The sequence below is a fragment of the Rhinolophus ferrumequinum genome, chromosome 11 (genome assembly GCF_004115265.2).
Source record: "Rhinolophus ferrumequinum isolate MPI-CBG mRhiFer1 chromosome 11, mRhiFer1_v1.p, whole genome shotgun sequence".
NCBI classification, from domain to species: Eukaryota; Metazoa; Chordata; class Mammalia; order Chiroptera; family Rhinolophidae; genus Rhinolophus; species Rhinolophus ferrumequinum.
The window spans coordinates 35,983,156-36,008,598 of NC_046294.1; the positions used below are offsets into that span (position 1 = coordinate 35,983,156).

The following is a 25,443-nucleotide window of genomic DNA, read 5'->3' on the forward strand; positions in this document are numbered from 1 at the left end:
CAAAATTAACCATCACACCACGAAATGGTTAGCATTCTCAACAAAGACATTTCCTTCTCTCCCTCCCTCCCTCCCTCCCTTCCTCCCTCCCTCCATCCTTCTCTCCCTCCTTCCCTCCCTCCCTCCTTTTCAAAGTCATTGATGAGGTCTGAAGAGGCTTCACTCAGTGACATTTCTGGGATGTGGGCCTAGAAGCTGTTGGAATCTGAGCAGTGGGGTTTGTGTGTCCCTCCTGTCGCTCTCAGATCTATTTCAGCTGACTTCACACCCCAGGGAATCAGTGTCCCTACTGCCTGAGGCAAACCCCAGAGTACTCTTTGTGGTTTTCCGTTGAAGTGTGTACACTCCAAGCCATACCAGTTTTCCTCTGTATTCTGTTCAAGTCATTCCCAATCTGCTTTTCTCATATTTGCAGTGTTGCATTCATTATTTTTGTTTCTGCGGTTAGATGAGAAGACCTGAGTTTTGCCACAGCAAGACTGTTTTAGCCACCAGAATGACCTTTCTGACATAGGTTAATTAGCAGTGACCGAGAGCTGGAAGGAAAGGCTTGGTGGGAGAGGAAGAGTTAACTCCCTGCCGGAATGTTTCAGGTGGCGTTCTGCCTGGAAGTAGAGAGCTGGACTCTATCCCATTTTAGAGATTTATACTCCGCAGGTGATCCAAAATGTTTCTCATTTTAATGGAATATGGAATGGCTTTTGCCAAAGTTGAAGAGTGCCTAGATGGGACCTCAAAGGCAGCATGGGGTTGGGAAAAGAGCTCTGGAGCAGGGACTAGAAGACCTGGGTCCTCAGCTGTTACCTCACTACGTGACCATGAGCAAGTCACTCATGAGGTAGGTCCCAGCTTCCGCTTTCATCAGGTCCTAGAAACAACATTCCACCTCATTTTTGCACAGATATCGCCTCCCAGCTTTCAGAGCAACTTCACGATTCACCACGCATGTTCCTCACCAACCTCGTGAGGTGAGCAGATGTAGGAGTGGGAATGGATTGTCCCCATTTTGCAGACAAAGTTCAAAGAGGTTAAATGACTTGCCTTAGTTCACACAGACGGGAGGTGATGAAGCTAGCGTTGAACCCAGGCTCCTTAGTCCAGCTTGTTTGGGGGTGCCCTTTTGAATATGGTGATGTCTGTGAAACTGTAAGAGAGCATACATTAGACTTGGCAGAAAGCCAGGGGGGGATCCAGAAGAAAGGGCAGCAGCATAGTAGAGGGGGCGACACTGCCTTCCTGCTCCCCAAGCACCCAAGGCTTTGGAGGGAAATGATAGTCTGAATGGACTCCCCTAAACTGAAGAAGGGTTGGTCTCTAACTACTCAGATTAAAATGTATTCTCATGCTGTTGATTCAATTCAGAAAACATTTATTGAGGCTTTAGCGCAGACCAGGTTCTCTATGGGGGCGGCGGAGGAGGGCAGAATAAGGAAGCAGAAATATAATGCAAAGTAGACTGTCTGTCTATTTCTGTAAGCAGAAGTATAATGAAAAGTTTTATATTTGAAATGTAAACAGAGGGCTTTGGGTTTACAGTGGAAGGTGTGCGCGATTAAGTCATTCTGGGGACATGAAGGCAAATAACAGCTGAGCCCTGAAGGATGAAGCAGGATTTGATCATCAGGAGACAGAGGAGGAAAGAGGCCTCGGCCCTGCTCTTCCTCTCGGTCCCCCTGCCACAGCCACCACTGCTGTGGTGTGACGGGAAGGCAGCTGCCACAGCCTGTTTGCTGTGGGACCTGGCCAGCCCCCACCCTGGTGGAGCCCCTGCCCTCGCTTGTCACATTTGATGCAATGCCCTGAAGCATATACTGCAAAGCAAGAGCGATTCTGCCTGGCAGCTCTCGGGAGAGTCCACAGTAGGAGGGGAGGCGCACGGGCCCTTGGCAGGAGAATGGCAGGTTGGAAGGAAGTACCTTTCTAGTGACTGTGTGTCTGCCCCTCCTCCTAAGAGCTGAAAGGCGGGAGCTATTGCTTTGCATGTGTGATTTTAGACTGAGAGTGGTTTGTGTCTTTATTTAAAAACTGGATTCTCTGTCTTCTGTGCAGTTTTCTGTCAGCTTGTTGCCATAGAGAAGTCGGTTGGGGCTGGAAGCTCTGTCCCTCTCTGTGTCAGCATTTCTGGACCTGCCAGCTGCCTCCTGCCCCTTGTCCAGATGGAGAGGGCGCCGGGCCCCACGTGGTGGGCAGACCCTTTCTCTGCAAGCACTGGAGCTGCATCTCTGTTCCTTTTGGGATAGGACTGTCCTCCTTTCATGCATTGACTCAGCAACTGCATATTGAGTGTCTTCCGTGCCAGGCAATGTGTGGTGCGCAGCGAGAATAAAGATGACTGGCTGGGGGCACACCGGTCTTCAGGCAGGACCCTGCCAGTGTGCTCCCTCACACCGTCCCTTTCTCGTACTGTTCCTCAACCTCATTCTCACTTCAGAATTTAAAGAACAGAATTTGTTTATCCTCCAACCTTTATAAGTACTCATTTAGAATCTGCACTCCTGGATCTCATTTCATCTTTGTGTCTCTAGCACCCAACACAGGACCTGGGGGAAAAGGAGGGGCTCACCCAGGACGCATCTGTCTCGTGAAAGCCTTTCTCTGACAGCTTAGGATGTCTGTCTATCCTGTCTTTCTTCCTCTGTTCTGAGCTCAGAGGCAGCATGCTTGGCAGCCTGAGCCGGGGGAAAAAGGAAGGACTTTGGAACCAGATAGACCTGTGCTTAAGTTTTGGCTCCACGTTTTTCTAGCTGTATGATCTCAGCAAGTGGCTTCTTCACTAGGAGCCTTAGCCAAACCCAGTACTTTTCTTTCTACCTGAATCCCCAATCTGTCAGTAATTGGATTTTGACATTTTAAAAAACAACATAGAAATGACTGGTGGCCATTTGCCCCAGCAGGTGCGCCCCTTCTACCCTCATGTGGGCCCAGGTGAGACAAGTTGCCCTGCAGAGAGTCCGGGGTGGGTCTGGAGGTCCAGAACTGTGTCCTGGCTGGGGCGCTGATGTACTGTATGACCTGATCAAGCCTCTTTACCAAGACCTTAGTTTCCCTATTTGAAAATTCAGGAATTGGATTGGGTGATCTGGGAGAGTTCTTTTTGCTCTAAAAATACTCAACTTGAAAAGGAAAAATCTTTCCTCAGCTGCTGCCATCACCAGTCCTCCAGCCTGGAGGCTGACCTCAGCATGGCCCCTCCGCCAGCCTCTCCAAGCTGCTCTCCCAGGAAGCTCTGGGCGTTGGACGTGGAAATCGCTTTTAGGAAAAAAAGTCCCTTTGAAAGTCTCATCTCTCTTCCCACCCCCAATCCAGTAGCTGGGCTTGGCTTGCATCCCAGAACAGTGGCAAATTGCTGGAAGGAGGGATTCTTCTTACTTTTCTTCACCTGTGTCTTGCTTTTCCTCAGGATCTGTTGCTTTCCCGAGTCTTTGGCTGCTGAGGACTCTATTTCCTGAGCTCCTGGCAAGCCGTGGCTCCTAGCTAGACACAGAGATACAGAAGGCATTGTCCCCATTGTCTTACGGTCTGTGACACAGGCCAGCAAAACAAAGCAGAGCTGTGAGTTCCCGGGAATCTGCAGACTTGGATTCTAGTCCTAGCCCTTCCTCCCTCTTGAGCAATATCTTCCCCTCTCCAGGCCCCCGTTTCCTCTTATGTGGAGGTGAGAGGGTTGGTCCAGTGATCTCAAAGTTCCCTTCCTGCCCTACAACTTCCATTCTAAGTGCTGTGGCTCAGTGAAGGAGAGATTGTTGTAGACTTTCTAGAGGAAGGAGGACTGGAGCTGAGCCTTGAAGGTTCGACCACGATTTGGGCTGGCCCAAGAGAAATGGATGAGGGCCTCCTGCCTGCGGGAGGGGGGTATGTGAGCACAGGCAGAGGCTGCAGAGCACCGGCCAGGGTGGAGCAGGGTGGGAAGCCCTCCTGACTAGAACAGAGGGTTCGTGAGGGTCATGAGGAGTGAGAGCAGGTTCAGAGGAGGCCACTCTTGCCTTCCATCTGAGGGCCCTCGTCCCCAGGGGGTGCGGTACCAGTGGAACCTGCAGGGCAGACAAGCACATGAGGCAGGTTAAAACCAGGGCTCCCTCCCTGTCTGAGGGCCCCAGGCTCATGCATATCACGACAGAAAGACCTCTCCCAAGAAGGCACAGTGTCAAAGCTAGGAGAGGCCACCCTTCTCCAGGTCCTTTCCTTCTCGCTCCAGCCAGCAGGTTCTTGATTAGTAAAACCAGGCCAGAGTGGAAAGAATAAGTCTTCCTGGGATAGCTGCTCTTCTTTCATTGTCTGTCCCTCCCCAAATGTTTTCCTGAACTCAGGGTAACAAGAGGAGTATTTTGACTGTGTCCTTGGGATTGGATTCTAGATTCATCTATTAGGCCAATGAATCAAAGAATCGCACAGCCTAGACCTACACGTGACCTCCCTCCTGCCAGTCTGGCCCAGGCCTCTGGCTCCTCTTGCCCCTCTGGACCCACAGCTGTGCAGATGCCAAGCCCTCTTGGTCCCGCCTCCTCGCTTCCGCGCCTGCCGTCTCTTCTGCATCCCACTGCCTCTGAGATAGTGCAGGCTTCGCGCATCCTTTTTCTCTTCTGCCTCCCATCAGATCTTCCTCTGGTCCCTCCTCCCTACTCAGTCGGAAGTTTAGCAAAGTGCCCGGCATAGTCTAAGGGCTCCAGAAATGTTCTCTGCCGTGACGACGACACGGCGGTGATGATGATTGCGATTGTCCAGATTTTGCTTCTGAAGCGCAGCTCTGATTCTGTTACTACCTTTGCCCAGAAGCCTTAGTGGCTTCCAATGACTGCTGAATGAAGTCCAAAATGTTTAGTCAGGCGTTTTCAGGGTTGTATTTCCTGAGCCATCTGCAATGATATGTCCCCTACCTATCATCCCAAATTTATTTCCTTCTATTGCTTTTTGCACTTCCTCTTCTTCCACCAAACGGAGCTACCACCATTAGCTCTACAAGCTGCATCTGCTCCCCAGCAAGGCCTTTGTTTGCCCTGTTCTTTCTACTCGGCACACCCTTCCTCCCCTCTCCCATAACTTTTCTTTTTCTGCTGGGAAGTCTATACTGATCACCTAGACTATTATTTCTTGATGTCAGATGCGATGAATGGCTCATTCTACTATATCCCTGATGTCAGCTACCAAGTGAAACTCAATAAATGTTTTATGAGTGGCTGCAAAGAGCTGGTTCAGCCCGTTTTCAAGCCAGCTAGAGTTTGAATTAGGGAAGCTCGGTTGTCAAGCCCTTCCAGCCAGCCTTCAATGCCTGTGAATTTCCTTGGAGGAATCTGGAAGTTCCCTAGTGTCTATGGGCACATATTAACTTAGCCAAGTCCACATGGTGATGTATGCTGCGTGTCAGCAAAGTAGAAGGCAGGAGAGGGGAGAAACCCAGCGGAGCCATACTAGCTATGGAGTTGCTCCTGCTGGTCTACAGGGGTCAGCCCTTCAAGGTGTAGGGGCCCGTGTGATCCTGGGCCTGTCAGGAACCTGGAGGGGGAGGGGTCTGACAGCAGGAATCTTAAGGTAATTATCATGGGGTATTCAAATTCCAAGGGGCTCCAGCCAGACAGCACCTCGGGGGACAGCTAAAAGCCTGGGGCCTTCGGTGGTAGGCTAGCAGGGGAATCTAGGCAGAGTGGCAGGGTCCTGCACAGCCAGCTAGAGCTTGACTCAGGCCTCCAGCCCTAGAAAGCAGGACTCACCAGTCCTATGGCAGTCAAAGGGATTTGGCCTCCCTTTCTGGTCAAGACTGACTGGGAAATAGGCATGACCTCAATGTGGAAACACCTTCCTCTGGTCTTCAGTTACTTCAGGCGGGCAGGATGAGGGAAGACAAAGGCTGGCATGCAGCTCGGCCTCCCCTCCTGGCTCAGGCTGGCTCACCAGGCCCTTGCCTCCATTTCAAGCTCAGGCCATGATCACGCCACCCTCTGGGCCGCCATTTGGAAAAGCCAACCTCAGGCCGACACTCGCTGCCTATAAATGGTGAGAAATTAGGCTAATCAGTGGCTCTTAATTCCCCAACAAATGCGGGTGCTGTGCTAATTGCCAGGGTCCACGCCAGCAGATCCCTGGCTGGCGGCATCAAACAAGAGAAGTGGTAATTTGGGGGCTGGAGTGGGGGATGGCCTGCTTTGTTGGCTGAGCCAGTTAAAAACCATATTACCCCCCGAGTGAGCCACAGTGCAGAGAGCCAGGGTCTGGCCTCTTTGTCAGCCAAGGGGCTGGGTAAGTGGCCTACAAGTGTGTTTGCAGGAGCTAAACCTCAGCACCAGTGGAGCAGTTTCTTGTCCGTTAGTGGATTTTCTTTTGGTTCATCAAGGAAGATTCCCCCAGCAGTCTGGCATGGCACTGCCAGAGCAGCTCATCAGGGATAAAGCATCCCGAACCTTGGTCTGCTGTAACCATGGCAACATTAGAAATTCCAGACTCTCCAGGCAACCTTACTGGCACCTGCTGCTGTGAAAGATTCAGATGGAAAAGGACCACGGTTCCTTCTCCATTAGAGACAGAGCAAATTGTGAAGACACGCACCAAGGACCTGGACCTTAAGGGAAAATGCTGTCGCATTGACGTGGGGGCTTCTTGCTGAAATGGTATTGAAGTGGCTATTAGAACTGTTCTGCCTGGTAAAGTCTGTTGGAGAGAGCTGAAGTATCAGAAGAGACTTCCTGGAGGAGAAAAGTAAGGGGAGATGAGGAATCGTAGGAGGAACAGTACGAACAAAGGCCCAGCTGGGGACGTAGATGACTGAGTAGATGGGGTGGGCAGTGCGTTTTGATGGGAGAACAGACATTGATGGAGCTGGGCAGGTGTCAGCCATGCTTCTCTGACACTTACTGTTTGAGCAAAAGCCTGACCTGGGCCTGACACCACTCGGATTATGTCCTGTGCCTTCCCCTCCTAAGGTATGGGGACTGATCTCCACACCTCGCGCCGCACTTCGGGTGGACAGTTCTTGTTTTCTGTTTTGGCTCACAGGTGTTTGCAACACCCCTTGTCCCCACTGGAATCATTGAACTTCTATATTTCATAGGGGAATGGAGACCCAGAGGAAAAACTACTTGCCAGAGGTCACCAGTGATACAGAGGCCATAGGGGTTAAGAACTTAGGATCTGGAGACAGACTGACCTTGGGTCCAGTCCTGGCTCCACCATTTAATTTTCAGGTGAGCCTAACCCTCAGCTTCTTCAAGGGTGAAATAGTGACCCTGCACATTCCTCCCCTATTTGGCTGTTACGGGTGTGAAATGAGCTATGGAAGTGATACAGGAGAGTTCCTAGTACGTAGGAAGTGCTCAGGAAATGCTAGTTATTAAGAAATTGGTAATTCCTTAAAAATGAGGTCTGTCTCTTTCACCCTTGCTCCATCCTCCTCCTCTCTTCTTGTACACAGGAGGCAGCCAGACAGTACTTTATCTGGAATTGGTAATAAAAGGATGTTGGCTAAAACGGGATGAAGGCGTGAATGCTCAGAATAGAGAACTGTCCACGCTGATGGGCTCTCCAGGCCTGTTGAGTGTTTTCAGCTTGTGTGCCGTTTGGTCTCCACGGGGCTGGAGCCAGGCCAGGCCCAGAGTCTGCTCTGTGCAGCTCAGCCCACACAGTAAGGTGACCTGCTCATTCCCGTCCCGTACCTCGCTGCCTGAGGCGGGTCTTGTACTTCCCAGGGCAGGTGGGACAGGTGGAGTGGATTCCTTTTGACCTTCGGGCACAATATGTGGTGTTAAAGGTAATGAATAGGTAGCTTTACAATATGCAGAAGGTTTCCATTCCCGCTCACACGAGCCTCACTGTAGCACTGGCTGGAGTAACATCCGCACATTTTGCCTGTAGACTCTGAGACTCAGTCCCAGGGACGGCTGGCCCACAAGCACACAGCAGGAAGAGCTGGAGCAGGGGTGTGGGGCCGTCTTCTTACTCCAGCTCTCGTGGTCTTTCCACCGAATGAAGGTTCTTTGGGTCTGTAGTTCTTCTAGGATATGATCCCAGTAAAGTAAGGAGCGCAGAGCTTGGAGTCAGGATCCTTGATTTTGGGTCACGACCCCCCATTCACCAGGGTGTAGCTCTTCAGTGAGCCACCTGTCTTCTAGACAGCACGCCCCCTGATCTTCCTGCCTCAGGTTTGTAGTAGGGCTTCGGAAAGTCGGAAAAGCACCAACTGAGTGACTGGGCATGGGCATTGTTGTCAGCGAAGGGTATCTCTGCGAGCCACCTGGAGCTCAGTAAGGCTCAGCGCCAGCAGGTCCAGATGTGCTGTGACATAACGGACATCCTGGGTTTGGCATTCTCCATTGTCCTTCAGCATTAACCATCAGAGCTGGGAGGGCCCCTGGAGATCAGTAAGGCTGGAGCCTTCAGCATACATGTAGGTGTGGAGACAGGCCCTGGACCACGTGCGGAGTTAGTGGCATAAGGGCCCACATTTCTCCCGTAGGGCCATCTTGCCACACCCAGCAAAACCTGGCTTTTCCCTGCTCTGAGTGTCTCCTTTGAATTCATTTTAAAGCATCAGATAAAGAAATGAATTTTTGAAAGAACTTTGTACATCAGCGAGTATTTTCAACAGTGTTAAATTTTTTTTTTATGGAAGTAATTTATGATCATTGAAGAAAATTTGGATAATAGAGAAATATTCTATTTAAGAGATAACAAATTGAGTGATATTCTTAAACCTCAGAAATACTCCTGTGGGCAGGTTGCTGTCCTTTAGATGGAGGTTTTTAGACCAATGGTTCCCCAAGCCCTGTAACACCTTCTAGAAGTTTAGCTACCGAGAGTAGGAGAGTAATCGTCCATAGAGGCCGCTGAGGACTTTAGTTCTACAGACTTTAGGTAGTTAGATATTTTACTACTAATAATAGTTGTTGGCGTTTGTCGAATTTCTTCCAGATAACAAACCACTCCTTCATAGGTGTTCTCATTTGCTTATTTGATCATTACCAGAATCCTGTAAGGTAGGGTAAACAAGTATTGTTTCCCCAGTTTTGCAAATGAGAAGTTTCAGCCCCAGAGAAATCAAATAATTTGCCCAAGATTATACATCTAGGAAGTAGTAGAGCTACTGACTTCAAATGAAAGTTTGGCATAAAGAAAGCAGAAGGCACCTAATAAATATCTGTGAATGAATGAATTTGTTTGACTCCCCTTGTAGGAAAGGTGCTGGAACACATCTTGTCCAGTGGTTTTCAAACTGTGCTCTGGGAATCCCTAGGATTCCATGGAGCCAGGTGGGGGTAGCGGGAGGCTCAGATGGGGGCTCTGGGCCCTTCACCCCTGCTCCAGCCAGAGTGGCTTCAGTGTTGCCTGCTGTACGCACTGGTAGACTGCAGACATTTTAGCCTGTCTAACTCTTGTCACATATCAGTGGTTCTCAACCCTGGTGTGCAGCAGAACCGCCACGAGAGATTCTGGCAGTTGGTCTGAGGAGAGCACGGGGCTGTGATTGTCAGTGAGCGCGGGGGCCCTCCGGCCGCGGTGTGACACACTGTGGCCTGCCTACTTCTAAGAGTTGGGAAGATCAGACCCAGGGAGAGGCAGGCGTTACCCTCAGTCATACAGGCACGTGGGCCCCACGAGGAGTCTAGTCTTCGAATACCTCATCCACCGCCCTCCCCCCGTACCACAACTACAGCTGAGCCAGAAAACAAATGGCACAGCAGAGAATAACAGAACGGTTTCCATAGCAATAATGCTTAGTGGTTTGTGCCCATCAGGACACCTCAGATGAACACTAGCCTGAACCGTCAGCGAGCACTGTGTGCGTTGTTACCTACTTGCTTGTCCCATGCGGCTGCCTCGGCTGCCCCTCCACACACAGTTCCTTTGGACCGGTGATCCCTGTGGACGGCCTGCCCAGCGTTTTGACTTGGCTTCTTCTCAAGGGAAAAGTAAGCTCCTCCTGGGACAAGTGACACCTACTCATTCCTAACACAAACATTAATTGAGCACCTTTTATGTACCCGTAACTGTTGTAAGTGCCCGGGATACCAACAGAGGGGTCATGGGGCACGGGAGGAAGAGGGACAGCATGCTTTTGTCATGTGCCCTTCAGCTGGGCAGCAAGAGAGACCAGACCAAGGAGGGCTGAGACCTAGATCCTGGGCAGGAGGCCCAGGGCCATCCCAGCAGCCATGAGCAGATGGGGAAGGGAACACGTGTCGACTGAGTGTGGGTCATGTCATGGGCTCTGTGCTGGGCACTTCACGTATCCACTCAGAAAGCAAAAGAAGGTAACGGGAAGATGATTGTCCTTATTTACAGATGAAGACACTGAAACTCAGACACACATAGTACGTGAAGAGACAAGATCGAATCTAAGCCTGTCTGGCTCCATAACTACTGAGCAGCAACCATTGTTCCCAAATTCTCTGGCTCACTAAATGAGGACTTAAGATATATACTGCCCAGCTGGCTCCTTCTCGTCTCAGGAAGGAGAGGGTCAGCCTACAGGCCGCGGGGTGGGTCTTTAGATCTGAGGTCTGCAGGTTCCCGACAAACGGCAGGTGCCTTCCACACGGACTGTCCCAGCTACCCCTCCACACACTTCCTTTGGATTGTCAGTGAGCACACGTGGCCCTCAGGCCGCAGTGTGAGACACCACTGTGGACGGCCTGCCCAGTGCTTTGACTTGGTTTCCTTCTCAAGGAAATAATCTCCTCCTGGGACAAGTGCCACCTATTCGTTCCTAAAACAAACATTTACTGAGTACCTTTTATGTACCCATAACTGTTCTAAGTGCCGGGGTACAGCAATTGAACAAAATGAAATTGTTCTCATGGAGCTGTTCGTTCTAGTGGGGAGACAGAGAAATAGTATATGATTGGCGGCGGGGGTGGGGGTTGGGGGTGTTTACAGGCTAAGAAGGAAAATAAAGCAGTATGGGGGGATCGGAGGATGGGGTTGAGGGATCAGGGAAGGCCCTCTGAGAACATGACATTGAACTATGACACAAATGAAGAGAGAGGCAGCTGTGTGGATACCTGGGGAGAAGTGTTCCAGGCAGAGGGAACAGCCAGTGCAAAGGCGAAAGCCAGAAGCAAGACTGGCCAGGAAAGAGGCCACTGTGGCTAGAGGGGCGTCTACTGAGTAGATTGGACTGAATCGGGCACAGCAGCAAACACAGAGCAGACACTCAATAGGGATTTATTGAGTGATTGGAAACCCTGGGGAGAATTCCTTCTGAGCTTTGTGTCATCCGTGGCTTCTCAGTGAACTGTAGAACCCGAGTCTTATAACGTGCCTGTGGATTCTTCTGGACCTGCCGCTGGGTTCCAGAACAGACCTTCTTCCCCCCACCCTCCCTATTCCTCAAACTCCTAGCCTTCTTTCTTGCCCACTGGTGATTCCCTCAGGCGTGGGGAGAACAACGTAGAGAGGCTGTGTTGGTGCCCAGGCTGCAGCTGCTTCTGGCCCCAGAGCCACACCTGTGCCCCTACCTCTACCACTGTCCCTGAGAGATACCTGTATTCATTTAATAAGATGACATTTCATTTCATGGAGACAACATGAACATTCTGGCCGGGTCCTGCACACCAGCACACGGGCCAGGCCAGGTGAGATGTAGTGTAGCAGCTCACGCAGAAACAGTTTAGGAGTGTGCCTGGGCCGTGGGCTCAGTAAGAGTCAGCAGACTTGGACTACAACGCCGCTAATGTGACCTCAGGCTAAATGGACAGAGTCAGCGTCAGGGGCAAGGCCTGGATCTGGATGGGCTCATTGTCAGTAGAGCCCTCGGCCAACTCTGGGGACCACGCTTCCGGAGGGATGATGACAACCTGCAACCTCCTGAGAGGAGGGGGGCCCTGACTGGCCATAGAGACAGGCCACCAGGTCATACAGAGGGAAGGTAATGTCACCTGTAGATAAGAAATCTTAGAGGAGAAGAGAGCTACCTACAAACACTTAAAGGGCGTAAACTCCAAAGGTGCCATGCTGCGCCCTTGCTGCTCCATCTGCCAGGGCCAGACCCCTGCTGGCAGCCCCACTCGTCACAGTGCAGCTCTCGCACCTTGTCACGGGGCATGCTGGTTTCTGGACCTCTCCCAGCCTGTTTCTTCATCCACAGAGCGTGATCACAACGCCTCCTTCCCAGGACTGCTTTATTAAGTGAGATGGGTCATGCAACAGTCCTTAGGCCCTTGACAGTGTTAGTTGCATTTTCTGTGATCTCTCCCGACGCAGCCAAGAAGCCCAGAAATCCAACAGTTCTAATAGAGAACTCAGATTTCAGAAAGACAGTCTGTGGGGAGGATTTCAGTTGTTTATAAAACAGGCCAACATGTTTCCACCTCATAAGATCTAAATCCATCATCCCTAGCTCCCTAGATCTAAGAATAGTCACCCAGTGGAGCCAACGTGCCACAGCACGCTCTCTCCACAGGTGACTGAGGAAATGTATCCGCAGCAGCCACAGCACCTCCTACTCCTGGGGGTGGGGAGGGCTGGCCTCCACCTCTCCCAGCTTGGCTGTTTCTGAACCTCTCCCAGGCTCACTTTTCTCTCCCATGCAATGCTGGTTCCTCACGGGGCTGTTCTAACCATCAGAAACGCAGTGTCCACAGTGATGGAGGGGGAGGGGAGAGCCCTGGGAAGGTGTGTAGATGGGGACCTTTGGCACAATACTGCCCCACTTGGGCTTCAGTTTCCTCTTACGTAAAGGGATAGAGATTGACAAAGAGAACTGAACATTTTGCATTACAGGGTTCTAAAAGGTTCTAGAGCAGTCCCAACCTTGCAGCCTCAGAAGGAGACTTATGAGGGCAAACCCAGACATTCGACAATTTTTATTTCCCATCTGCACCAAGGTCGTTCCTCTGCCGCGTCTGTGGGAGCCAGCCTGAAGCCTTGGGTGTGCATTACTCGGCTCTTTGGCCTCCCCCTTCCTGCTCTCTCTCATACACATTCAATCCTGATTTCCCAGGACCAGGAAGACTTTCGATTTTTCTCCTCCCAGACTCTGCCCACTGCAGGAATGCCCTCTCCGCTGGGGGCTCAGAACGTCCAGGGGCAGGCCACCGGCTGCTCCAGGGCAGCTTTCCATCATTACACTGTTCTTCCTGATAGGGCGCGGAAATCGGCCTTCCCAGGGCTGCTTCTCCCCACCCGTGGGCTCTCTTTTGCCTCTCTAGGAGAGAATAAGGCAGCTGTCTTGCTAACCATTCATTCATTCATTTGTTCCTTCGCACAACAGGTGTTTGTTGCGTACCATTTCAGGTACTGCGATACAGCAGCGAACAGAACAGAACCCCTGCTCTCAGAGAGCTTCTGTTCTGGTCCAGAGAGATAGATAATAAACAAACAGTAAAAAAAAAAAATATATCAAGAAATAAAGCAGGTGAGGAGATAGAGATGGGAGGGGTGGAGATTGTTGGTATGTGGAGTTGTCAGGGAAGGCCTTGCAGGTAAGGTGACATTTGAACAAATACCTGTACCACGTGAGAGAGTGAATCTGTGGAATATCAAGGGCAAGAGCATTCCAGAGAGCAGGAAGAGCAAGTGCCAAGGCCCTGAGGTCTGAGTCCTGTTTGGGGAACAGGAAGTCAGTGTAGCTATGGTGATGGATGTCAGCAAGGTGGAACATGGCAGGACATGAGGTCGAGGAGGAAGCTGCAGACCAGCTGTTGTTTATCTGAGTGAGAGGAGTCAGAGTAGAGCAATGCCATGTCTGGCTTAGGTTTGAACAGCATCCCTTGGGCTCTGTGCGGAGAATAAACCCAGGGGGCAATCGAGGCAGCAGAGAGACCAGTTAGGAAGCCCTTGCAGGAGTACCAGTGGAGGTGACGGAGCTGTGAGAAGTGGCCAAATCCTGGCTGTGTTGGGTCTTATCGATGGTGGGAGGACAAGACATTGTCCCTGGGAGGACCGAGACCACACGGTGTTTCAGCCGGACTCCCCTCACCCAGGCCAGCTGCCTCAGCATGAAAGAGAGTGTAGTTGTCCATTGTGCAGACACGAGACGGTGAGGACCCGAACCTCTTCTTTCTATCCTCACGTTGCCACCCAGTCCCAGAACACTTGAGGAGGCCTGAATTCTGGGTTCCTCACTCACTATTCCTTGCTCACAGCAGGACCCTAGGGACCATCCCCCAATGACTGCCAAGAGGGAAGGATCCTTGTGAGCTTGTGTGGCTGGACACTCAAAAGTTTTTCCCAAATTTTCTTGCCTCCAAGGCCAGCTGCATCCACAGTGACATTTACCAGCTTCCTGAATCTAGAGCCTTCCTCTCTGTGAGGTGCTCAAACCTCTCCTGTCTCTCTCTCTCTCTGACTAATGCTCTGGGGCTTTGTGAGGTCTTTGACAGGAGGAGACAAGGTGAACCATTAGTTGCCTGACTTTTCTGACCCCCAAACCTCCTGCCTCCTCTTCCTACCCCCCACCAGATGCAGGAGCGGGCAGGGCTTCTGCGGCTTCCGCCTCGATCCCAGCTCTCACGCAGGCTCGTGAGGTTTCTGCACCCCTGCAGGTGCTTTTCTCACCCTCTACAGCTCTTGCCTTCCATCGCTGATCTTGTCCTTGCACAGGTGGGCTATTACTAGGTACCTTTCCTTCATTACCCGGGGAGCAGGGGGTTTTGCTAGAGAGGAGCCTATATTAACAGAAGTAGCGGTCCTGGCGTCAGACTGCCTGGCCTGACTCCTTACCAGCTATGTTACCTCGCACAGTTCACACCACCGCTCTGGAAAATGGGGGTAATATTAGATTGCACCGTGCAGGCTTGTTATGGGGATTCAGTGAATTAATACGTAAAAAGTGCTTATCACAGGGCCTGGAATACGCTCAGGAGTCAATGTAATTTTATTACATTTTCACATGGTTTGGACTAGTGAAGGAGCCTAAGATTTGGGAGTCCTGGATTTGAGTCCTGACTAGAATGGCCCTGGCCCTGGTCCGTGGATTTCTATTTCACCTCTCTGAGCCTAATTACCTCATCTGAACAATGGAGATGACACCTTAGAGGAGTGCTGTGGGAATTAAGATACATTTGTATGAACTTGAGAAGCACCAGCCCTACGTTGCAGCCCTTTATCGTCATGATACGAGATGGCAGCTAGAGCTCCACCATCACATCCACATTCCCAGTGACAAGATACAGAGACAAAGAAGAATAGTCAAAATGGACCTGCCATCTATCTTTGAAGGCAGGATACCATACGCTGTTACAGAACCCTTCATCTCACTGGCCACACCCCACTGCCAAAGTTTGGGAAGTCTTCATTCTGTGGGTCAGGCACAATCAGGGAGCTCTACCACACACGTTCAGGTGTTTGTCCCTCCTTGGCAAGGCCCTCCAGCAGAAACGCTGCCCCCTCCCTGTTGTTGGGCTGTAGTCCCAGCACCATAAGGCCCTGTGAAGACCCAGGATGCCAAGAAGCTCAGGCAGGTGCCACCAGGCCTGAACAGATTTCAGTGTTGTGTCTAGCCTGTGCCAGAGACCCCACCAGTGCTGAGGTTCCGCTGCCTGCCGGGCTCTGAAGCTGACGCAAGTGTGGTGGGCCGTGATCTCCATCACTTGTCACAGCCTGGGTCAGGCCAAATCTGTTGAGCCCCGTGAGCAGGGGACCTGAACTTAAGAGGCTAGGAAATCCCTCTGTAACTCCAGGCTCTCCACCCAAGGCTCAGCCCTGTGCCCTGGGGCCAGTAAAGCAGATCTGGATCAATCAGATGAGATTTCAGTGTTCTCAAGGACCTGGCAAGTGGCAGGCACGCTGCAGAGAACCCTCTGGAAAGCCAGGAATCATTTTGTGACTTACCTGTTTTGAAAACTGGGCGTTCCATATTCCAGTTAGCTTAAGGAGAGAGAATCCTTCCTCTTCCACATGAGAACAGCCCACAAAGGAGCATTTTGCTGAGTCCAGAGGGACTTCCCATCTTCACTGTGCCCCTGAAAAGTTGCCCCTAAGTGAGGTGGGGGCGAGTGGCTATTCTAAACTGCTGGAGGAGCTCAGTACTTAAAGGTGTCCTGTTGTGAATCCTTCTGGTAAGCGCGTAGCCAATTTTTCCCTTTCCGAGTTTTTTCCGCATTTTTCTATAGGAGGTTTCTTGAAAGTGCTCAGTTCCCCCAAACTCCTTGGTTATTGCCCCCGAGGCCTTCCCATCTGTTCTGGCCCTCTCTCTCCTCTGTGCCGCTTGCCCCTGGCATGGCCTTCCTTACCTCTTCCTCCTCTCCCCAGGATCTTCCTCATGTATGGGCGTGAGCTGGCACCGTGTATTGGGCGTTACATAGAAAATCAGCTCATGCCATCCTCTTGGCAGCCCTGTGAGGTAGGTGGAGGCTGTACGATCCTAATGCAGTGAGTGGTGATGGGGAACCCGGGACAGCATAGCACCGTCCTTAGTATGTAGCATTATACCGGAGCCGGCCAGGTATGGCTTACGGGCCACATCTGACCTGGGCCTTGTTTCGTATGGCCTGGCGAGGCTCGGAATGGTTTTTTCAAAGGTTATAATGAAGAAGAAGAATATGTAACAGAAACCAAATGCGGCCCGCAAACCTGAAATATTTACTATCTGCCTTTATAGAGTAATTTTGGCAAGCCCTGGTATATATCATAGCTGAGTTTAATTCAGATTCTAGAGCCATACTACCTCATTCCTAGACCTCCGTTCCATCATCTATAAAATGAGAATAATGTGTAAAACACGGCCATCTCCCAGGATTGTTAGAATTAAATGAGATAAAGACTCTAAAGCACACAACCTCGAGTGAGCTTCTTTGGAAGTATTGGGGGAAGATATTTCTGGGCCTCTGCCAGGCCTCTCGACCCAGTGGGCATGAAAGCCTTGGCTCAAGGCCTTGGCTACCCCGGCCCGGAGCGTGGCTTCCTCCGAGCGCATTTCCTTTGGCAGGAGGAGAGGGACGTGCCAGCTGCCCGTGGTGCTGCGTCCTGCTGGTAGGTCAGCTCTGCCTTCCTCCCACCCCCATTCCTGCTGACTGTCAGCTGGTGCCACTCACCAGGGCTGGGCACAAAGCCCACACCAGGTGCCCCGCTAGGTCTGAAAGTACCAAGCCTCTTCCACGCTCCTTCCTCGTGCCTCAGACCAACCTGGCTGAAACTCCTGCTTCTCTGTGGGAGCCGTGGCCTGGGCGCATCCTCTCTGTGTGCATTTCCTCACTCAGGGGCCAAACAGGCAGACATCTGTGTTCCCCAAACCTGAGCTTTTGGCCATTGATTGCCTTCTCACTGGGGAAAGGGAAGTGGAAGGGAAATCCTGGGCCAGCCAGCCTCCCTCTGTTGAAAGAGTGGCCTGGACAACAGATTTTCAGTGAAATGTAAGTTATTGAATGAAAAGTAAAGATTAAAAAATTTGAATTGCTGAAAAACCAAAAAGGATATTTCCTGATTTGGATAGGGGCAGACTTTCAGTTTTTACAAGCAATGATAGAAATGATAAAAGATCAATAAATTTTACTATATGGAACGAAAAAAATTTGCTTTGTATCAAAAGACCCAAAACAAAATTTTAAGTCAAACTGAGAAAAAAGATTTATGCCAGATATGACCGAGAAAGAATTCATATTCTTAAAATAAAAATATTTAAAACAACAAGACTCTTAATCAATAACAACAATAGCAAATATTGATATAGTACTATGTGCCTGGCACCATTCTAAGTATTTTATACATACTTACTCATTTTCTCCTTGTAGACAAGTTTATGATAAAGGCACTTATTACTATCCCCATTTAAAAGATGAGGGGACTGAGGTACAAAAAGGCTAAGTAACTTGCCCAAGGTCACTCAGTTAATAAATGAAGGAGCTGGGATTTGAACCCAGGCCATCTGGCTCTTGGGTCTGAGCACTTAAACTCTTCTATACTAAATAGGAAAATGATACGAGGCAGACAACACACAAAAGAGGAAATATGAATACCTGAGAAAGATAAGAATTAATTTTCAATTTCAATGGTAATCACAAAAGTACAAATTAAAAGAATGAGATATCATTTTTATATTCAAATTAGGAAAGATTCTTAAACATCGTCATAATTTATAAATACAGGCAAAGCTGGAGTGAAACAGAGATTCCCACAGATTGGTGTATCAGATGGCCTTTCTGAAAAGTATTCGGGCAGTATTCAAAACAGTACTTAGGAATATCAAAAATGTCCATACCCTTTGACTAGGAATTCCCATTCTAAGAATCCAATTTGAGAAAATAATTAGAGAGATAAACAAAGAGTCATGTATAAAGACGTTCATAGGAATGTTATGCAAAATAATGAAAAATTAGAAACAACCTACTTATCATACAGTAGGATACAGGTTAAGGGAATTGTTTAATCTCCATAATGGACAATTAGGCAGTCATTTTAAATAAATCTGTACAGGGGTGGCTGGTTGGCTCACCAGCTCACCAGTTGGTTAGAGCGCAGTGCTCATAACACCAAGGTCACCGGTTCGATTCCCACATGGGCCAGTGAGCTACGCCCTCCACAACTAGATTGAAAACAGTGACTTGACTTGGAGCTGGTGGATCCTGGAAAAACACACTGTTCCCCAATTAAAAAATAAATAAATAAATAAATAAATAAATAAATAAATAAATAAATAAATAAATCTGTACCACAAAAGACAGCATAAAACAAAGTGAAGAGACATCACAGACTTCTGGGAGAAGACACTTGCAATGCATTTAACAGCAATGAATTACATAAACAAAAGATACACAAAGAAAACCTACCAATCAATAAGAAAAAGGCAAACAACCCAAGAGCAAAGCAGGCAAAGAATGTACATAGGAAGCTCATAGAAGAGGCAGCTTAGGGCCATGCACATAAAGCGATGTCTGTCTCACTAGTAACCAGGGAAGCGCTCATGCATTAAACGTACTTATCAGACTAGCAAGAGTCTAAAGGCAAAGACAGAGGGAAACAGATTCATACCCATTGCTGATGGGACTACACCTGACTGCAGCCATTGTGGACAGCTGTTTGGCCATGCCTAATAAAATTAAATGTGATTCCACTATGCTCACACTCCTCTAGGGATTAACCCTGCACAAACACCAGTTTGTACAAGGAGACGTGTGCATTGCAGTGCAGTTTAAAATAGCAACGATATTAGTATTATTGTGTCCTATAATATCACATATTATATAGTATATTATCTCATGAAATAGCAACAATTATCATTAAAGAACTGGAAGTGGATAAGGGAAGGGAAATGGATAAGTAAAATATGATTTATGCATCATGGGATACTATATACAGTGAAAATGAACTAGATGCGTAACTATCAGCTCAGATAAATTTCAAAACCAATGCTGTGTAAAGAGCAAGTCATAAGAATGATACATATTTGAATGATATTATTTATGTAAATCTTTAAAACAAATTAAAAATATTACATAGTATTTCAGGACATATATGTAGAAAAATTACATTAAACGAGCATGCAAATATTGTATGCCAACTTGATTGATTTATTTCTTTAAAGGGAAGAAGAGTTGACACAAATATAGCAAAATGTTAACTAATGTCCTAAATCTGGATGGGGATATTGTGTCTTTTTGTTAAGATATTTTTTGTACCTTTCTGAATATTTTGAGCTATTTCAAAATTTCAAACACATTATTATTTAGATTTTGTTGGGGATGGGGAGCAGGACTTCACTGGGGAACAGTGTGTACTTCCAGGACTTTTTTCCAAGTCAAATTGTCCTTTCAGTCTTAGTTGTGGAGGGCGCAGTTCAACTCCAGGTACAGTTGCTGTTGTTAGTTGCAGGGGGCACAACCCACCATCCCTTGCGGGAGTCGAACTGGCAAACTTGTATTTGAGAGCCCATTCTCCAACCAACTGAGCCACCTGGCTACCCAGGAGCTGAGCGGCAGCTCATTGGCTTCATTCTAGTTGAGGAGGGTGCAACTCGCTGGCCCATGTGGGAATCGAACCGGCAGCCCCGTTGCCCAGAGCTTGTGCTATAATCAACTGAGCCACCCCTCCACCCTTCAAACACGTTATTTTTAATTTACTTTTGAACAATTTGCAATTCCATGGAGAAACGTTTGTGTTATATAATGTTAAGGCATAAAAGGAGGACAAAGTACACACAAATATTTACAAATTTCTCAAATTAACATTTGAAAGAGATACCTAAAATATTCATAGTACAGGACAAGATTCTGGAAGTCTGTGTTTTTTTAACACTCATTCGTATTTTCCACTGTCCCTCCTTCTTTTTTGCCATGAAGATGTATAACTTTTATATCCAGAAAAAAATGATTTAAACAACTACAGAAAAATGTGAGTGAGTTTAGACTCTAGGAAAGGATCCCAAACCCAGGGAGGGGTCGTATGGTGGGTGGGGAGCATCACGGGCTCTCGGAGAGACCTGTGCTTGCTTGAATGCTGGCTCTGATGTTTTCTTGTGTGTGTGGCTCTGAGTTCATTCAGTCTCTTATCCAGTCAACAAACCCTTATTGAGCACCAACTGTGTACCAGGCACTGTGCTGAAGATATGGCAGTGAGCAGAACATGTGAGTTCCTTTGCTCACCGTAGAGCGGACGGTCTAGTGAGGAGGGCCTAGTAAACACAACACCACACAAGTCCTCTTCGTCACCTATGAGGGGAAAGTACAAGGGCAAGAACAAGACTCAGTTGGATTGGGTGGCTGGGGAATCTGGCCTCTGAGCAACACTGTTTTTAACTGGAATGTAAAGGATGAGGAGTTCTAGAGAAAGGAAGGCCCCCAGGGCACATTAAAGGAACGGAAAGCAGGCCGGGCTCTGGAATGCAGCGGGGTGGGGGTAGAGTTGTGCGAGGGAAGGCCGACAAGATAGTCGCGGGCCAAGGAAAAGCCTTTAAAGGCGTGCGACATCATTGAAGGGTTTGCGCAGGGCAGTGGCGTGGTAAGATCTGCAGTCCCAGAGAGCCCCTTGGTGCTCTTTTTAGGTTGGAGTGGATGGTGAGCAGCCCCGTTCGGTAGCTGGCTGTTGGCATGGCCCAGACGAGGGGAAATGGCGTCAGGAGCGGGTGGTGGCACAGGAGCTGGAGAGAGGTGGAAGGACTTGAGATATTTTTGGAGACAGACTTGGCAGGTCTTAGGTCATGTGTTGGGGGGTGACATCGAGGGCAGGGCCAAAAGGGAAAGCCAAGTTCGGGTCAGGAGCAGGTGTGGGTTAGGAGGAGCGGCACATTCTGAAACTAGAGCAGACTCGGGAGGACGGGGTGGAAGTCAGCATGCCGCCGAGTGTTGCTGAACTTTGGTGTCTGCATGTATAGACGGGTTTATGATGCTGCCTGCACGCCCAGGGTGGGTGTTTCACCCCCTTACCCAACACCCACATCTCTTCTCCAGCAGTCTTCCCTCTCCTTCACAGGTGGGGCGTGTTACTCCTGGGGCTGGAATGAGCATGGCATGTGCGGGGATGGCACTGAAGCCAACGTCTGGGCCCCGAAGCCCGTGCAGGCTCTGTGGTCATCGTCGGGACTCCTTGTGGGCTGTGGGGCTGGCCATTCACTGGCCCTCTGCCACCTGCCAGCCCTCCCTACTCCGGGCCAGCGCCCCAAGGTCACTGGACCTCTCCCGGATGCCACCGAGGACGCCAAATCTCAGATGCCATGGACACAGAGCGAAACTGGAAAGAAAGACAACTAGAAACCTCTACCCAAAGCCAACCTGACAGGTGCAGAAATGGGGAGCTTGTGACAGAGACCATGTAATAAAGTGGTTTTTCCCATTCAAAGTGTTCCCAGAGAATTGCTTTGTCAGGTTGTGGGGTTGGCCTGACAAGGGCTCGGGAGGCACTGTGGTTGGGCTGACCACAGGCTGGAATGCTGGGAGGCTGCCTGCCCGGTGTCTGGAGCTCAAGGAGACAGACATTCTTTCCATCCATCAGGTGAGAATGGGGGTTAGGTCCTCAGGAAAGGACATGGAAAGTAGCAGGAAGGCTCCAGGCTGTCCCTGCCTGGTGAGGACAGAACAGCCAGCCCTAACCCCAGTGGTGGTTATGATCCAGCTGCCTTTGATTCAGCAAGATGAAGGGTTCCTAGGCCACGCCTAGAGCAGCCACATGCCTCTCTTGGGGTTTTATTCTCAGGGCCCAGAGCATGTAGCTTGCTGGTCCAAGGATATCAAGGTGTCAAGAAAGCTGGCTACCTGGACAGGAAGGAGTGATTGGGACCAAGGCAGAAGGCTCTGGAGTGGGGGTGGAAGGAAGTGCAGATGAGTAAGTGGCAGAAGAGACAAGACTTCTGGAAAGATCCCGCAGAGGAGACCCCTGGGACCAAAGAACCCAGAATCTAGAACTCATCCTTCTGAAACTCTTAGAAGATTGATGTCCTCATCTGAGCCAGGCAGGACTCTGGAGCTAGTCTGTGTGACTGTAATGGCCAAGCTGTGTAGTTTCAGGTGAGGCATAGGCCACACATGGAAAGGAGAGTCTGCAGGGACCGCAATGTTAAGATATCTGCCACCTGGCCCTAACCTCTGCAGGAGGAGGGCCTTCGGGTGAAATGGGGACCAGGCCAGACCCTGAGCCCCTGGCTTCCCCGGGTGGCAGCCATGGCTTGGGGGGACATGGCACCTTTCTAATGTGGTGACAGCGGGCCTTTGGCTAGAGGTTTTCAGAAAGCAGCTTTCCCTGGGGGACTATGTGGCCGTGTCACCAGCTAGCCACCCATGTCTGTGGCCTGTCCCACAGTGCCTTCCCTTTGTGACTCAGGACAGGCTTTGGGTCTGTGAGGGCTAGGCTCCAATGGCTTTCGGAAGTGACAAAATCCCAGCGCTTCCGAGCTGGAGGACTCGTAATGACCTAGCATAGTGGCCTCCAGCTGCGTTTGTTAGAGCTCCAGAAGTCTCCTGAGAACCCAGTGGCCGCCGGTGGGCTGTGGGTAAAGGAAGACCAAGTGGACAGAGGTCAGGGTCCCCACTCTCCATCTGATTCACAGCAGCTTTCTTTTAATCTATATTATGCATTTGACTTCAGATAAGATTTCATGTGACAAGGAGTTTTTGAGAAAGGTTTAAAACCACTGATCTTATCCAATGTTTCCATTGTTCATATGGGAATACCGAGGCCTAAAAAGGGGCAGGTAGCATCTCAAGACCGTATATGTCACTCCTGGCCCTGCATCCTGACTGGGAGGTGACCCATCCAGGGCCTTGAGGCAGATGAGAGGCAGCCTTAGGACCAGGAGTGGGTTCCGCTCAGGACAGTGGGGAGGAGGCCGAGCCTAAGCTCCCTGGGCCTGAACCTACAGACTGCCCACAGCCATCAGCTGACCTTGACCCCCAATGTGCGGAGTCCTTCCTGCTCCCAGTGTTGTGCCCTAGAAACATTGCTGCCCTGGCCAGCAAAGCCCTTGGTCTGCCGCCTCCCAGAACCAGTGCAGCCCCAAGCACTTCTGCAGTGGGAGGAAGCATATCTCTGTGCACTCCGAGCTGGGCTTGCCAAGGTGACCAAGCCCTCAGAGTTGAACCATCAGATGGCCCTGAGATGACCCCTGCTGGAGCAAGCCCACCATTAATGCCACCACCACCTGCTGGGTGTTGTCCATCAGACGCACAGCCCGGAGAGCAGTCCCACCTGGGACAGTGCTCAGGCCCATACCTCCGAGACACGGCTTCCATTCACCAGGAACCAACACTCCCTCTCACAGCATGGCAGTGCAGAGTTCCCTCCTAAGGTACCTCTCTCAGCACCTGCTGGAAGAAACTGAAATCCCAAGTCCTCTGCTTCTGAGCCCTAATGCCTCTTCTGAGGCCTTGTGGGCCCAGGAAAGAAGCGTCTTGGGGCTCCTTTCCAGCCAGAAACAGGGTCAGGGGGTACATGAGCCCTAAGTCTGAGCCCCTCACTCAGAACCTGAGTCATACCCTTCTTGGAAACGTGCAGAGCACACATAACTCACACATGGAAGAGTGAATGGCTCTTGGCTCTAGAAGACACCACAGACTGTCCCGGCACCTCGAGTTCCTCCATGTTGCTCTTCCTCACAGTGGCAGACAGGCTTTCTGCAAGTTAGTTCACCAGCTGGAGCTCCTGAGTGCCTGAAAGCTCCGGCGGGGGAGGGCGTGTTGACAGTGTCTCCCAGCTTCTTTTCTGGACTCTTTAATCCCTCTTGATCTTTCTCAGACTTGTAGATATCTTAGCCCATGATTCCTAATAGACCCTGAGCTCTTCGAGAGTGAGGGACCAAGTCTTGGTCAATTGTGGAACCTCCTCACTAAGGATGGGTCCTGGTATAGAGCAAGTGCCCAATACATGTTAATGACTGAACTGGCCACTTTGCCCTTAAAGTCACCATGGCGGGGGGAGGTTAAATGAGTGGCTGCTATGACCCCCTCGTCTCCACCAATCCTCTGCTTGTGTCGCGTACGAATGTATGCTATGACTAGCACACCCATTCCACACTCACGTAATGGCGCTGTCATCCCCCCGGGCAGCTCATGGACCACAGGAGCAACTGTGAGAAAACACCCATTCATTTTTAAAAACTACTTTTTTTTCTGATAGACTAAGTAAATCGGCCCTCCTCCTTCTCTTGGCACTTTCTTCCACGGGAGAAGGAGGAAAGTGAAGAGGGGAGTAGGGGCCGTTGTGTGCTCACACGTCTTGGGCCTAGCCCCTGGAGTAATTCATTGTTGATGGTCCACCGTATACCAGGTGTTAGTAGGACGTTTACACCCTAAACTACCAGGCGCAGTCTCCCCTCCCAATTGTAGGCACCCATCTTCCCCTGACACCCGCACCACCTTTGGTCCCAGTGGGCCATCGCACCGAACCTAGATAAGCCTGCACTTGGGAATGGCGACTCCAGGTCTCGGCTCTGAGTGAAGCCCTCCCCCAGGCCCCAGACATCCACCGCTTCCCCGTGAGGTGACTTAGTGAGAAGTCAGAATTGGGAGTTCGCAGGTTGGTTGGGAAATGGGGGAGGAGGTATGAAAGGGAGGGCGTTCTAGGGGCGAAGGTGCATATGTGTCACTGCGTACGTGACTGGAGCACAGAGGGAGGGGAGAGTGGGGAGAGAGAGGCCTTGGTAGCCAATTTAAGGAGATTCGGCTTCATTCTTGGGGCAGCAGGGTGTTTAAGCAGGAGAGTGAGGTGGTCGGGTAACGTGTGTGTGTGTGTGTGTGTGTGTGTGTGTCTGTGTGTGTGTGTAAAGTTCGGGGCAGCATGTGAAGTGGCCCCTCTGTCGTACATGGCCCTTCGTGGAGGAGGGCCGGAGGCCAGGTCGGGAGGATCCTGGGATGCAGGAGGCTTCCTGTCAATTCCATCTCCAGCCCCAGGAACAGCGTCACCTGCACTCGGAGTCAGACCACCTGGGTTCAGATCTTGGCTTCATCGTTCCTTGGCTGTGTGGCTTTGGGCCAGTTACTCTGTGCCTTGTTCTCTTGCCTCTCCAGTGGGCATGTTGAATTATTGTGGGCCATCATTAGACACCTTTTCTCAGATGCCCCACGCATAGCAGATGCTCAGTGTATGTTAATCTCCTTT

At 50.2% G+C, this 25,443-nt stretch overlaps 1 protein-coding gene across 8 annotated transcripts in view; it reads left to right on the forward strand.

The window, feature by feature from the left end:
- Positions 1-21,693, forward strand: part of SERGEF (secretion regulating guanine nucleotide exchange factor) — a 195,864-nt gene extending 174,171 nt beyond the window's left edge. For 7 of the 8 annotated variants that reach the window (XM_033120001.1, XM_033120003.1, XM_033120002.1 and 4 more), the window contains one exon: positions 21,328-21,693. In XM_033120001.1, coding sequence (XP_032975892.1) covers positions 21,328-21,605 — 278 coding nt within the window. In that variant the 3' untranslated portion in view covers positions 21,606-21,693. Of the gene's footprint in view, positions 1-16,176; positions 16,268-21,327 lie in introns of all 8 variants that reach the window. The other variant, XM_033120009.1, reaches the window with a different exon arrangement.
- The last annotated feature ends 3,750 nt before the right edge of the window (positions 21,694-25,443 follow it).